Source organism: Gossypium arboreum, unplaced genomic scaffold (genome assembly GCF_025698485.1).
Source record: "Gossypium arboreum isolate Shixiya-1 unplaced genomic scaffold, ASM2569848v2 Contig01088, whole genome shotgun sequence".
Classification (NCBI taxonomy): Eukaryota; Viridiplantae; Streptophyta; class Magnoliopsida; order Malvales; family Malvaceae; genus Gossypium; species Gossypium arboreum.
This window is the reverse complement of record NW_026441200.1, coordinates 24,340-40,000: the sequence shown is the minus strand read 5'-3', so window position 1 is coordinate 40,000 and position 15,661 is coordinate 24,340. Positions and strand designations below refer to the sequence as shown.

The 15,661-nt window shown below is 29.9% G+C and overlaps 2 protein-coding genes and 1 non-coding gene across 3 annotated transcripts in view; 1 reads left to right on the top strand and 2 right to left on the bottom strand.

The window, feature by feature from the left end:
• Positions 1-2,715, bottom strand: part of LOC128289288 (glucose-6-phosphate/phosphate translocator 1, chloroplastic-like) — a 3,539-nt gene extending 824 nt beyond the window's left edge. Inside the window, exons 1-4 of the mRNA XM_053025044.1 lie at positions 1,896-2,715; positions 1,018-1,243; positions 620-842; positions 1-48 (exon numbers count right to left, since the gene is read on the bottom strand). The exon at positions 1-48 is cut by the window's left edge and continues 166 nt beyond it. Coding sequence (XP_052881004.1) covers positions 1-48; positions 620-842; positions 1,018-1,243; positions 1,896-2,387 — 989 coding nt within the window. The 5' untranslated portion in view covers positions 2,388-2,715. The remainder of the gene's footprint in view (positions 49-619; positions 843-1,017; positions 1,244-1,895) is intronic.
• Positions 2,716-6,702: 3,987 nt separating this feature from the next.
• On the top strand, positions 6,703-12,715 carry LOC108452482 (uncharacterized). Its single transcript, XM_017750277.2, has 15 exons — positions 6,703-7,123; positions 7,263-7,354; positions 8,171-8,267; positions 9,198-9,241; positions 9,538-9,626; positions 9,718-9,809; positions 9,900-10,043; positions 10,721-10,868; positions 11,003-11,079; positions 11,324-11,395; positions 11,474-11,521; positions 11,614-11,741; positions 11,821-11,980; positions 12,054-12,264; positions 12,407-12,715. Exons 1-15 carry the CDS (start codon positions 6,866-6,868, stop codon positions 12,454-12,456), a joined length of 1,710 nt encoding a protein of 569 aa, XP_017605766.1. The 5' UTR covers positions 6,703-6,865; the 3' UTR covers positions 12,457-12,715.
• A 2,646-nt stretch (positions 12,716-15,361) lies between these two features.
• On the bottom strand, positions 15,362-15,432 carry TRNAG-CCC (transfer RNA glycine (anticodon CCC)). Its single transcript has one exon. It is a non-coding gene; the product is annotated as a tRNA-Gly (tRNA).
• Between the last annotated feature and the right edge of the window lie 229 nt (positions 15,433-15,661).

The window sequence follows — 15,661 nt, the reverse complement described above, 5'->3', positions numbered from 1 at the left end:
GAGACTTGATTGTAGAGATGATAGAAGATACTTTGCGCTGCTACCCACCTTTCAAATACGATAAAAACAACAAAACATTGTTACTGGATGGAAATAAGTAAGAATATCACGTATTGTTACAATTACATAATTTATGTTTTATGTCAATAAACAGAAGGAAATTAAAGAGAGAGCTAATATATGGGTAACTCGAGGAGCATACAAGACCATGGGGGTGAAAAGATAACAACGGTACCATCTAAATGTAACTATAATTAATCAACCTCGATGAATAAATAAACCAAATGGATCAGTTCTTGCAAAGAAGCATCGAATTCAAGATCCACATACGTGTCAATACCATTAGACACACAATGGGTTTTCAGATGGCATTCCATCATCTATTTGTAGTTCAGACTAACGAGTGGGACTTGACATCATGAAGTGAAAATACAGAGACTAAAATGCATCTGTCTTCTCTTACTCGGTCATATAGCTAATGGAATCCTAATCAGCGAACGAATTCGATCGTTCATCTAATGCATTCAAAACATCTTCCAAAATCAAACACATAAATCTCAAAATACTAATCATATGGAAACCGAACGAGGAAATAAAACTTAGTACTTCATGTTATTACCAGACAAACTGTGGTCCTATTTCCGATAAGGCCTTTTGCCATCCTGCTGCCCACATCTGTGGTCCCTCTACGGCAACGGCGAAAGGTGTAAGAATTAAGAGAGACAACAAAGATAGACACGCGTAGTAGTTCATCCCGCTAACGGATTTCCCCTTCATCCCCTTTTTCGAGAATATGTTACGTAAGACAAATGCAAAGTTCGATATCATAGCTCCCATAAAACCTGAACACATATATTGAAATTACAATCTCAGTGCCATTCCAGATAACCAGCTGAGAGGACCATATATTGAACCAAGGTAAAATAGAATTTTAAACAATAAGAGCTTGCTAAGGTTCCAATATCCGAGCATTCACTGCATATAAGCACACAATTAGAGAAGGTTTGTTATTTTTACCAGTCATATTGAAGTTGAGTTCGGTTACAGCGGCAAGAGCACAACCACCGATGATCGGAACAAGGGACAAATAAACCGATGGAGGAAAGGTCTCTCCAAGCAAGAACCTCGAAACCAAGACAGAGAAAGCCGGTTCACCACTTTTGATGATGTGGGTGAACGAAACTGCAACCTTCGACATACTCACGGTTGCTGCTACATGTCCAATGGTATGTGCTACAGCAACCTAGGAAAACCGGAAAAACAAAACCGGATTGTGTATTAGAAACACACATCAAATTGTCAATTTATTTCTTTAAATATAAGTTGGATGCATAATACTAATTTTACTTAATGCAGGGTTTAATTATACTTAACATAGGCTGCATAATACAAGTTTAAGTTTGCCTTTTCATTTTCTCAACAACCAAACAAACAGCACTTTCCTTGAAACTCAAACAAAGGACATCTGCAGTTTTAATTTTATTCCTTCCTACAGTACAAACAACATAACAATTTCTATCTTTTCTCTCACTTTCTCAGCAACCAAACAAAAGAAAACTCACCTGAAACAAAGCCTTCCAAATATTTCAAAATCAGTCTTTGAATTGTTAATGGGGCATTTAAAACATACCCATCAAAAGTTTTTTCTTTAACCAAATTTTAGTTTCCTTTATTTTCCTTCATTTTCTAAGCAATCAGACAAACAAATAATTTTCTTAAAACTCAAATACATGCATCTTCATTCTTTTTTTTTAACTTTTCCTCCTATATTCCAAACAACATGATCCTACAATTAAATTTAATCAGAAACAAAACCTACCAGCAGAATTTTCTATCTTTTTCTCTCACTTTCTCAGCGACCAAACAAAACAAAAAGTGGAAAAAAAAACACTCACCGGAAACAAAGTCTTCCAAAACTCAAAATCTGTTTTTGGGGTCTCAGCAATCCTCGTAGCCCATGAAATTAACATCATCAAAGAACCACAAGCAAGGGACAAAGTTGAAGTCAACCATGGGTAAGGGTAAGCATTCAAAACCTTCTTGTTATATATATTGAAAACGACATTCAAAGCCCACCAAGTTGCAAAATAAATCCCAATTTTCAACCTTTTTGCAGCTTCTGATTTCACTTCAACTTCAATAGGTTGTGACTTGTCAGCTTCATAAGCCTTGCATTCAAACACTGTTTTTTTCTCATTAATTTTCTCAATCGATGAAATATGCAATGGTTTTGACACTGAAAGATTTCTTCTTTCCGGATTTTGAAGGTTCAAACATGGTGAAAACGAAGATCTGCTACAAATTGTTGAAATTAATCTTTTATGAAACCCAGAATTTGTAACATTCATGCATGTAGCTAAACCTGATTGCTTAAAGCTAAAACTCATTTTCCTTTCAAACTACTCAAATCAAAACACAAATTGGGTATTTCTTGAATCAAATTTTTTTTTTCTTTTGTGCGTGAACTAATAGAAAAAAACTGAGAATTTCTTTAAAAACTTGACAAGATCAAGAAAAGACAAATAAATTTTAAAACTTTGAAACAAGGTTACCGTCAATTACGAAAAAACCTAGTAATCCACGATTTTTATTTTTATTTTTATTTTAAACCAAAAAAAGTTGAATTTTTTTTCCTTTAAAGGAAATATATATTTGCTGAGTGTTTTGCAAAATTTTGCTGAAGAAACAAAACAAGCAAAGTGCTGGAAAGCTTTATAAGCTCTGAAATCTCAGTCCTTTTCTTTCCATTATTAAATTAAATTTTAGAAATTAATCATTACTTTTTTATTTTTAATAATTAATTCTCTGAATTATGTACACTCGTTAAAGAATAAATACTGAAATTAATTTCTCAAAATAAAAGAGACCCTCATTATCTCAGCTTATTTTCGTGATTAATCTTTAATTTTTTAAACATATATATATTTTATTGTATTGAATAAATTTTAAAATCTAATATTGATATAAATATTTTCCAGATATTAAAATCTAAATTTACTGTTAAGTTTAGTAAAACTATTTTGTTAAATTCTTCTTTTTACATTTTAATTACATAATTTATCTCAATATATTGTTTCACCTATCAAATTTATTTGTATTTCACTCCTACTCTTTCGTCCGCATATTTTTTCAGGTTTAACAATTTAGTCTTTATCATTACAAAAATTTTATATTTTTCAACAATTTTCACTTTTACGATACTTTATACATATTTCATCATCTCATAGCACATTCATTAAACTTTTATCATAATTTCATTATTCACATATTAAATTGTTTCACACCTAATTTTCGTACATTTTCAATTTAGTCCCTATTGCCATGTAATTTATTTTTACCATATAAGCACTTTAATCAAATAATTCATTATAATATCTTATTTCATATAAAAAATTTCATGCATATCAGTTCTCTTGTTTCAATTATAAATTTGACAGAGTTTACAATTTAGTCCTTAACATCATGAATATTAATTATTTTTAGAAAAATAAGCTATTTTAATAAAACAAATGGAACATTAAATTTATTATTTTTTAAATTACATTGTTACCAAGTGTTTTTTTTAATTTTAAAAATCATTTTAACAAACTTAATTTAAAAATTAATAATTTTAACAATTAAATTTAAATTTTGAAATTTAAAAATATTTAAAATAAATTTCTAAATTTGTGACATATTTTAATGTATATGTTGTTGGTGTTAGATCCAATGCTCGCTTGCGTCAAAGGAAAGGTGCTCCAACTACCCACCCCACTCAAACAACTTAGTTTTCTTTTGGTTAAATTATATGAATATTTAATATTTGATCATCTAATTTTAAATATTACAAAATAGTCACAAACGTTATTAGATTATTACATTTTGATCACTTGTTCGTTAATTTTCATTATCTTTTAATGAAAAGATGATGAAATATTAACTCAAAGAGTTAATAATTAATTTTACCCTTAAACTATAGCAAAATATTATTCGACATTCTTAGAAATTTTTTAATAATTCTAGAAATAAAATAAAATAAAATGTAAAAAAACTATTAAAAACTCATTAGGTTTTTTAAGTTATAATTATAGCAGGAAATTTAAAAATTTTAAAAATAAATAATTTTTAAAAGTATCATATTTTAATATTATTATTTTAAATTATAAAAATATAAAAATATTAAAAATATACATCCAAAATGAACTTAGACAAATAGACATCCAAATTAATCTTAATATGTACATACATCTATCTAAATTTATTATGCATGAAATAAAAATCAATTTTTGAAATTAAAGAAATATAAAATTATTATAAATGCACGTATAAAATCAACTTAAATAAATAGGGTTAGATAAAAATTTCAGTTTTTAATGTTGTTACCTTTTATAAAATTCTAAAAATTATATTAAAAATATATATTTAATTATATAAAAAATCACTTTAAAAAAATTATAAATATAATTTGTTGTATATTTTTCGAAAATTTCAACCACATTTTTCTTATTTTTTTTGAGCAAAACCACATTATTCAATAGCTCATATATCAACCACTCACATAATGGGCGTCTATAATATAGTATTAAATTAAGCCTATGATAATGTCGTTTATGTATCATATGGTGTTAGTCATAGGGTCAAATTTAGTGTCTTCAACACTTATTTAAATAAGTGGATGGAAATTATTTTATAATTAATGTATTAATATAATGGGTAAATTTTAATTTTAATTTTAATTTTAATTTATGTAAATTATAAAATAATTAATTTTATTTGTCTTGAATTATATTTTAGTCATTTACGTTATCGTTTCATTACAGAGTGGTCACTTTACCGTTAAATTTTATTACCTCGATAACATCAGTCCTACGTGGCATTTCAAATGAGTTTTAAATGCCAACTTGGATGTTCGGTTACTAAGATGAAAATAGATTTTAATTAAATAAATTTAATTTGAACGCCATATAAGATCGCCATTAAGGAGGTAACGGAGTTTAAAGGTAGAGTGACCACTTCATAACAAAACGATAACGTAAGTGACTAAAATGTAATTTAACGCAAATAAAAGTGATTATTTTTGTAGTTTACCCTTTAATTTCTTTTAGATTATATAATAGTAGTTAATTTTTAGTTTTGATTCCTATACTTCGTTCAAATTTGAGATTTAATTTTTATATTTTAATTTTAAAATAATTTGATGCCTCAACTCTTATAATATCATTAGTTAGTCATTGTAAATTTTAAGAATTTATTAATATTATTAAAATTTTTATTAAATTCACATTCATTACGATGTCATTTATTTCATGCATATCAAATGAACTTTTATAATTTTAAATTGTCTTTAAAAAAATTTAACAATGTTAAAAATATACTTACATTTTTAACTCGAAAAATAAACTTACTAAATTCTTAAAAATAAAACTGCAACTAACTACTTATCAATTTTGATACAATTTTAATGTATTTTTATATTGATATTCTTTTTTAAAAAAATCTATCATGAGATATTCGTACAATATTTCATAAAGGTCAAAAAAATTATTTATATTTTATTACTTCTTTACAAATTCCTTTAAGTATCCAACATAGAATATGCTTTGAATATCACTGTCAAGCCTGTCGGCTAACTCACCTGCTATATATATTTTGAAGGGTATAAACTCTAGAATTATTTGACTGGGTAGGTATTAATTAGAATTATTAAATAAGTTACTAAAATTATCAAATATTTGAATTTAAATATTTTAATAAGTGATAATATAGTTCTTTACCCTAAATTTGCTTTTTTTTCTTACTTTTTAACACTTAAATATGATAATTAAGTTTATTTTAATTATTAAATTTAATAAATTTAAAAGTTTAATGATGCAGAAAGTATTGCCCTACCTCTTGAAAAATAAAAATTAATATAAATTTATAAGTGATGATGTGATACAATCTCAATCTCAATATGTCACAGTTATTGTTTTAATAATTAGACTAGTGATTAAACAAGTTAAATCATATGTTCTGATTTAACTAATTTGATTGGTTTGATTGTTGAACCAATAATAATTAATTAATTAAAATTTATAAAATATAAAATAATTTAAAAATATTTTTTATTAAACTAGTTCAACCTGTTCAAATATCACTTTTTTTCCTGATTTTCGATTTTTATCAATTTTAAGTAGTTTCGAGTCAATCGGTTCAATTCATTTTATCAATTCTTAATTGCTTCGATCTAGTTTTGTTCTAGTGATACTAGTCACATTATCATACTAAAATTAAAAAATTTCAAAAAATCTAAAAATATAAAAAAGTTAAAAAATAAAAAATTTCTAGAATAATAATTTTAGAACCTAAATAAGATTCAAGTTTTTATCGTACTAAAATATATATATTTTTTATTTTCTTTAAAAAAATTTTAAATTTATATGTTCTAACATGATATTAATTAAACTGTAATAAAATTTTAATTTGACATGTTTAATTCTTTAATTTAATTCGAACAATTTTATTTGATTTGACTCTATTCAAATCGAAAAAATTTCAAATTGAGTTAGTTACAAAATAAGTTCGTGAACTCGAATTTTTCATTACATGTATACCGAAATGGGGAGGAAAAACTAAACAAAAATATAATTCCATCAAAGAAAATTAAACCTTTGAATTAAATTTTTTTCCGGAAAATAAAATTAATAAATAAAACAGATCCTTTGAACATTTCAAGAACGGTTAGTCTATTACTCTTAATTTACGGAACAGAAAACAAAAATGGAAATAAGAGTCAGAGGGGGGTTGGCCATGTGATTCAAGACGCACAAAACGGTGTCGTTTGTTTTCTTTAGAGAGAGAGCCGTTGCGGGAAATTTCAATTTTCTTTTCAAAAACAAAGAAAATAATGAGCGCCGAGGAAGGAGATTGGAATTTCTATCTCCGAACTGTATCGAACAGTGCCAGGGACTCCAATATCACCAATGGCCCTGCCTCCGATCCTTCTCTCCTTCACGCCGTTAAAAAGCTCTGCGAGTTTTGCAAGCGAGAAGATAAAACCTCCGATGATTTGGTTGCTAGGGTTTACCCTCATCTCAACAAGCTTTTCCAACGATCCGTTGCTTCCCTCTCTCAATCTAACTCTTCCAACGGACTCCTCTTACTGGTTCCATTTTTCTTCTTCTTCAGTTTTTTATTTGAATTTTGTAAAATTTTGGCTTGAGAGTTGAAGTGTTTATATTTGGTAGCTTTGTAGTTTAGTAGTACTATTTTATCTTGTTTATTCTTTCGGATTTATTGATCAGGGAATTCTTCAATTTTTCCTTGATTTTGGAGAGGTGGTTCTACATGATGCTGATCCAAGTTTGCATACATTCATCCGTTCATGTTTGAGCCGGTAATGATACAGAGCATTATACCAGTACTTTGTTTATTTTTATGTAGGTATACTTTAGATTATCAATAGCTTATATTGGTTTTTCTTGTTTGTTGCATAAGATAGGTTTTGGGATACCATATCTATTTGGTTTGTTTATATTGAGAAGACTTCTTTCTCTAAAGGAAAAAAAAAAAGATGGTGAAAGTACTTGCTAAGTCCCTCTTTTATAGGGATTGGATCAAATTAGTCACTTCTATTAAATAGATTAATTTAGCCATTGTACTAATTAAAAAGAATCAAATAAGACCAAATTGTTTGAGAGTTACCACCTACTGTTTAAATGATGACATGAAAATTATTATTATGTTCTTTTTTTGGCAATTTAATTTCAAACAAAATATTTCATTTACAAAACCATAAAAGCTTTGAAAATATTAACTCTATTATACAAAAAATGATATTTTTTAAACAATAAAGGTTAACTCAGTTGAAATTTGGCATTATTTGATTCTTTTTAATAGTATAGGGACTAAATTGATCTACTTAATAGTAGGACTAATTTGATCCTGTCCCTACAATAGAGTGGATAATTATGAAATTTAGTGGATAAATTTGAAGCATAATGATGGAGCTGTGGAATTTCTTTATGTATTACAACAAAAGCTTACGGATTTGATGGACTGATAATTAGTTTGTTTGGTCCAATGCTAATAAACTTGAGGCTTTTCTTCTAGCATTCAGTTTATCTTGCTTATATTAGCATTCATTTTTACAAAGTTAAACTTTCTATTTTCCTTGAATCTATTGCTTAGGGTATTTTAATGTTGATTACAGTGAGTTTGCAGATCCTATTGTTGCAGCAGCAACTCTTGATTTTCTTTATGTAAACAAGAACAAACTTCTCATATCTTTCCCCAACCTACTACCTCAGGTATGATCATCAGTTTCTGTTGATAAATGCTAAATATATGAATAATGGACAATGTTGTTTAAGTTTATAAAAATGATGCTATTATTGTTATATTGCTTTATATAACCTATTTCTTGGTACAACAAAAGATTTTTACAATGTATAAATTTAATTTTGTCTCAAAAGCCATTCTGAGGTCTCATGCACTGAACGAATATTATCTGTATGGTTTGTTCCTACAAACATGAGTTAAGGCATTCACTTCAATCATTAACAAAACCTGTAAAGGTGAAATGAAAACATTCTAATGTGCTTGTTCTGTCTAACTACCATTTTTAAGTAATCTTTAAGTACTTGTTTTGGAAATTATGTTTTATTTGGAAATATACTCTGTGGTTTTACTTGTTATTGCTCATCTACCCTTTGCCCAATTTTATATTTTGGTTTAATACTGTTTTGGCCCTGTACTATAGTGAAATTCTCATTTGGTCCTTTTACTATTTTTTTGGTCACTTTGCCCTCTCTACTTTCATTTCGTCCACCACTTGAGCCTATTGGCCATTTCGGTTAAAAAAGATCCCGTGTGGCCATTTAAGCCAATCAAATCTGAACACATAAGGGGCCAAAGTGAAAACTTCACTATCATACAGAGGCCTAACTAAAAATTTCATTACAAGTCAAGGGACAAACACATGAGCAGGTGGAATTTTTTTAACGGAAATGGTCGAGGGGCTAACGTGATGGATTGAATGAAAGTAGAGAGGACAAAGTGATTGAAAAAAATAGTAAAATGACCAAAGTGAATTTTATTATAATATAGGGGCCAAAATAAGTATGAATACTTATATATTTATTGTTTAAATTAAGCCTTCAAGTTGAAAAGTAGACTGAGAGCGGAATCAAGCATTTATCCATGTGTTATTCATGCTAATATTCTTGATATCTTTGTAGTTTTTCCCTTTGATTCTGAAGCTGACTGCATGGAATGGAGGAAAGTAAGTTCTCCTATCTAAGTTTTATTCCTTTCAGGGAGGCCTTAGTCTTCAAGTGATTGTGATATGGTGGTCGACTGCCTGGCTGGCAACAGCCTGGTTTCCCTTTGGTCTCATCTCCACCGCATGTGAACTCTTTTATAGTAATAAGCGGGCTAAACTGTCTCTAGCTAAAAGATAAATATTTAATCCTGTGATATGGTTTGCATAATACACTGTTAGAGTACTCATAAATGATTTGTTTGAACTGCTTTTTGAGGAAGATACGAGCCGCTAATCCTCACGTGTCTGCATTGCAGATTAGAGAAGCCATTTCTCAAGGTTCTACCAGGATTGGTGTCACCTGGGTCATTTCTCCCACTATTTCCATCTTTAATGGACTTGCCAAGTGAGCGTCACATGTCTTGATTGATGAAGTGGATTTTTCTTATTTCTTCTTGAACTAATTGTTCTGTCTGACATTTGTTTATGTGCACTAGTCTTGGTTGTGGCTTTGGAAAAGGTAGAACGAAGCTCAGGATCACTAGTAGGAAACAATATAGCTTCGATCCAAAAGAGTAAAGCTCCTGAGGTTATAATGTGGGACTTTATAAATTGTATGTTCTAAGTAAAAAGCTCATTATGTAGTTCAAATGCTAAACTCTCCCTTTATATGATTCAGATGCTACTTGCTCTCATGGATGAGGCTTATACTGGTACTACCATTGGGGAGAGAGGGGGAGATGAATCTGAGGAAAGCAGTACAATAAATGTGGCTGACCCTCTGTTTCTTGAACTTCTCAAGGATGAAAATGATGGCCTTGTTGTATGTTTTCTATTTCTAGAACTTCATTTTATAATTAGACAAATGCACTTATAAACTTGGTATTACTGGAGGAAAATATAATTTGGTAACCATTCCAAGCCTTTTTTTCTATCTGAAGGATTTCTGTCTCAATGTTCTTGTATACTATTTCAGGTCTAAACTTGGCAACTACTCTCACATTGGGGTTTGGACATTTTATTAGTTCAAGTTAGTCCTTGGACTTGGCAATTGTTCTCACATTGGAACCTAAACTAAGCAATCACTCCCATGTTAGGGCCTGAACTTTAGGGTTTTCAAGGAAATATCATAGATTTACTTGAACTAAAAAAATCTGGCCTCAATGAAGCAACAATTGCCAAATTCAAGGACTAACTTGTATAAAAAAAAAGTTCAATCCCCAATGTGAGAATAATGGTCAAGTTCAGGCCCTAAAAGTGTATTATCCCTTTATGAATATATGAATGAAGTAAAAGCAATACTTTGCATATTTTCTGAATTAGGAGTAGCTTAGTGTTTCCTTCATTATTGTAGTGTGACGTAATTCAATAATACAATATCATAATTTCAAACTACTATGCATAGCTTAAGCTTAGGGTTTATTTTAGATGACTAATTTTGCGTTTTTCCTCTTGGAGTTAGAAACATGTTGACGCTTGAAAGCTGTTTGATTGTTTCAGGAACGCCACTGGACTTCACCTGGGATTGCTGCAGTGCTACAGGCTGCAAAGAACAGCCCTCAGTCTGATAGATTGAAGCAAATACTCAACATAGCACCTCGGCTTCTTGATGCGTATTTCACTATAGCTTTGCGTGATGCAAATAGCTGTATGTTTTAAATCATTACTAATCCGGTTGACATCCATTTTAGTGTTTATATAACTTTTATTTATAGAATGTAGCTTTTGTTAAAGAGTTGATGATGTTCCTTGTTACTTTGTGTTCTTGCCTTTCTTTTGTAGCATTAATCTGTGCATTAATTCCCATTCTGATGACAAGGATTTCCGCACTGTTTCCCGACCAGAACTATATGTACGAGGTGTGTATATATTTTCAATATATTGTAGTTCTTTCATTGTATTGCTTGTTGGAGCACTGCCTAGTGGTTTTCTTATTATCTAAAGAGGATGGAATACCCCTCTAAATCCTCCTTAACAATCAGAATGAGTTAAGGTGTCTTTGTATGAATTTGAGTATTTTGCTTGTCGATGTCCTTGTTACGGTACGGCGATTTAGATGGTGAGACAAGAATTGCTTAAAGTCTGAGAAGTTTTTATTTGCAGGTTCGTAGAAGGCTTCTAGAATTCATGCTTGCCGCATTTCATCGTTCTCCAGATCTTATACCACTCTTGAAGGTATCTGTCGTACAAGTTTCACGTATATTGGCAAACTTAGTATTTTATGTAGTTAACGTCCAATTTAACCATCTGCAGAAGCCTATAATCGACAGACTCGGGAATGCATATGACAGCACAGAAAAGGTCCGAAAATGACATCATATTTTTTTTTTCAGGTAAACAGCAGCTATGCTTTAAGTTACAGATCTAATTTTATATATTCTGACTTTGTATAGACAGAACTGGCATTACAATTGTGTTGGGCTGTAGGCGAGTATGGTGGGGGTGGTCCAACTCACAAAGATGCTGCTAGAGAACTTTTTGAAAGTCTAGAGCTACTTTTGTATGAAAATCTTTCATCCAGGTAACATTTCCATAGCTCGGTTTTACTGTCTACTTCTTTGTAATGTTATATGCTGAATTTAAATCTTCGCCTTTGGAAGTCGTCTAGGTCTGAGACAGGAAGCTGCGGTCGATTCTAACCGTAAGAGCTTCAGTAAGTCATCACAATCAAGGCTTCTATGTTTTGTTATCACAGCTATCACTAAGCTCGCCACTCATCACCGTGAACTATTGCCAAGAGCACGCGTAGCCTTGATCAAGGTTTGTTAAGAAGGAAATGAACTCTTATTACTTTTAAGTATTTTGCCTAACAATTTTCCATTGTCATATTCAGGTTGCTCGATCTCGAATATCAGATTCAAAGGTGTCGAAGCGAGCTCAAGTTTATTTGGGATTAATTGATGAGCCTGGTATTTGTTTGCCTGTCTTGGGACCTTCCCGCCCTTCACATGGATTCGTGCATTATCCAGGCACTGTCAACTGGAATGAAGGAGGCAACAAAATGGTCGCACATATCCCGTTTTACATTCTCGGCGAACAGGAAGGTAAAGGACCTTGCCACTTACCCTCTTCTGCCAAAAAAATACATTGCATACCGTTATTTTCTGATATTGAACCAACAAAACCGATAGGAATTCGACTCTCTACCGTTACAATCTTCTATTAACTTCGTTGTTACTGATGCAGGTCCACCCTTCCATGATTTTTCACTATCAGATGTTCTTCCAAGAAGATGATAAAGCTACATAGTAAGGTATCTTTGGAGTCCAGAGTTTCCTATTTATAGAAGGATAAGTAAAATTCGATTCAAATTTATTTTCTTATTTAAATAAGTGTCTCTTTTATTCTTATGGTTAAAGTGATTTTATATATTAATATTTAAATAAGTGATTCTATTAAACCACTTGTTAGATAATGTGTATAGTCATCAAAATGTTTCATGTTGACATATATTAATATTTACAATTATTGGATGATGAAATTTTGGTTTTATAATATCTAACCATATCAAAAATACTTTATATCATATAATACTTAGCAAACAATTTTCAACTTTTAATGTCCAAACTATTATATAGTACTTTAAAAACTGGAAATAGAAATTTTAATAATAAAAATAAGAATTTTAGAAGATCAAAACATTTTATTCAACATGAAAATGACTCTAATGATCCGGCAACTAGTCTCATCATCTAATGGTTGGTTCGATGTCATGTGTTCATTATAATTTTAGGAATTTAAATAATTTTTATAATTTTATATTTTTAATAATTTATCATAATTTTTATAACTAATTAGGATATTTTAATTTTTTTATAAAATTTTAATTTTTTATTAATTTTATATTTTTATAATTTATTATAAGCTTTTATGATTTTTATATAAATTATTTCATAAATTTTATAATTGGAATTGAAAAAGAAAGATTGCATAAAGAAGGAATATACAAATACTAATATAAAAATGTTTGATAAACTAGCATTAAAATCAATTCGATATAAAAATATCAAATCTAAAATTGGAATATATTAACTAATTGGGTCTTAGCTTGTTGTGATTGGTATTGCTGTTAGTAAAAAAAATGTGAGTTTGAGCACGCTTAAGCGTATTTATCTTTCTATTTAAAAATTAAGAGTGAAATTATGCGTAATTTTAAGTATTATATTACAAAAAAGGAATATATTAAATCTAGATAAAGCTACATATGATAATATATAAATTCAAAATAATTTCGAGTGAAAACTTATACATGTCATTTAACTATGACTATGAAATTCATTGCAAATTTTGAAATTATAAAGATTTTAAATTAGTAAATATAAAATTGTACTTTAGTTCCCTAAAATATAAAAATTTAATTTAATATTTTAAAAATTATAAAGATATAAATTATTAAAATAATAAATTATATTTTTTTATATTATAAAAATTACAATTTAATTTCGACCTCTAAAAAATTTATTGACTTCGTCCCTACTCTTAAAGTTGATATGCATCATCACACTACAAAATAAAACCTAAACTTCAAAAAATCTTTTATTTAATACTAATATATATTTTAAATTTTATTAAAAGTGTTTATAAACTATTTGCAGAACTCCATGTTGAATTTTATATATTATTTGTTCTTAATATACATAATTCAATTTTATAATTTTCTAACTCGCAAAATTTCAATAGCTTAAAATTTTCTAAAACAATTAATTATTCAAACAAAGAAGCATTTTAAATTATGAATTTTGAGATTCAAACATTTTAAAAACTAAATTTAAAAATAAAAATTTATCCAAACGGTACCCAAATCTTAAAAATTCAAACTTCTTAATCTCCTATTAATAAATTTTCTTGAATTTTCTTATCCAGGATTATAAAAATGAAATTATGATCCAGGTTGAGTAAGACTAAGGGTTTGTTTAGTAATGTTTAAAAAATACTTTTGAAAGAAAAGTTGTGCTAAATAAACTGTTTTCATTAAAATTTTTACTTTTTAAAACATTTCTAAAAATAATAAATTAAAATTTTAACTTTTCCTCTTTTAAAAGTATTTTTAGTATTTAATTATTTTTTCAAATAACATCACTTTTCAAAAATATTTTTGAAAAGTATTACTAAACTAAGCCTAAGTTAATATTTTCATATATGAAATAAGTTTACAAACTACAAAAGCCAAGCTGAGAGAGCTTTGAACAAACCAAAGCTACAAAAGAACATGATGCAAAGCTTCCACTAAAAATGGATCAACCTAAAGCTTAAACCAGGCAGCCCAACAGAATCCTAAACTTGATTCAAAGCCATTGCATTAGCAAACGACCATCGAGATGATCCTTCACCTTGATGCCTCCCTTTCCCAAACGTTGCGGCCCTCGTAATGATGAAGTCATGGCCACTAGACTTGAGATAATAGATCACGACCCTACGGAAACTCGTGGAAAAAGCCGTCATCGGCACAGAAAAGGACATGTCTTTGCGCTCGAGCGAAAGAGTCGAGCAAAGAGTTCGTACCAAGGAAGGCAGTGGACTAAATCGAGTCCACAACTTATTATTCCGCAACTGATCCTCATAACACTGGAAAATTGGTCAGTGGCCGACTGATGGTATGACAAAAGTGCCAAGTGGGGTGGCGGTCGGTCGCTATTAGAACCATGGGAAGCTCTAAGCTTCCTTTTCAATCTCGCCGTTTGGGATCTCCTATCAGAAGTCCAAGCGATCAGTCCTCTTGGCCTAAACTAAGAGACGACCCTCCGGCTACTTGAGGTGAATCTAACTAGGCTCCTCCAAGACTTTGACTAACAGTACGGGATGATGATGTTATTTCAAGAGGAAAAAGAAAAAGGCTAAACCATAGAAGAGAATCTTAAAAGAGTAGGGCGAGCCACGCCATTCAAGGTGGTACCGGCGGCGGATGTCTACAAATGAGCAAGAAAACAGCGGTGAACAAGCTATTTCTTGGATGCAGGAGGGCATCAAAAGAGAGCTAGAGAAGGAGGTAATACTGGAGCAAATTCATCAGAGAGTTTAAAAAACATCTCCATTAAAGGTTATTGAGTTTGGGGCCGACTCGTTGAATGCAAGTGGTGGAATTCATATTTGGCCTTTGTTTTCTCTGGGTGTAATTTTAAGAGATAAAAATAATAAATAAACTGCGCATCCGGGGAATCGAACCCCGGTCAGTACCGTGGGAGGGTACTATGATACCACTACACTAGATGCACTAGGATGTAAACGAGATTTCTGTTTCATTTAATAATATTAACATATTAATATCCAAACTTAATAGTAGAAGAGTAATAGCATTAAGAACACGTTTAGTGGCGGATTGAGTCTTAATTCGATTGGCATGAATATTGTTAACAATTCAGGAGGATATGGATTCTAGTAGACTCAAGCACATATCGTCCTATTTATGGATTGGGAATGAACTATATAATGAGATTGTTAAAA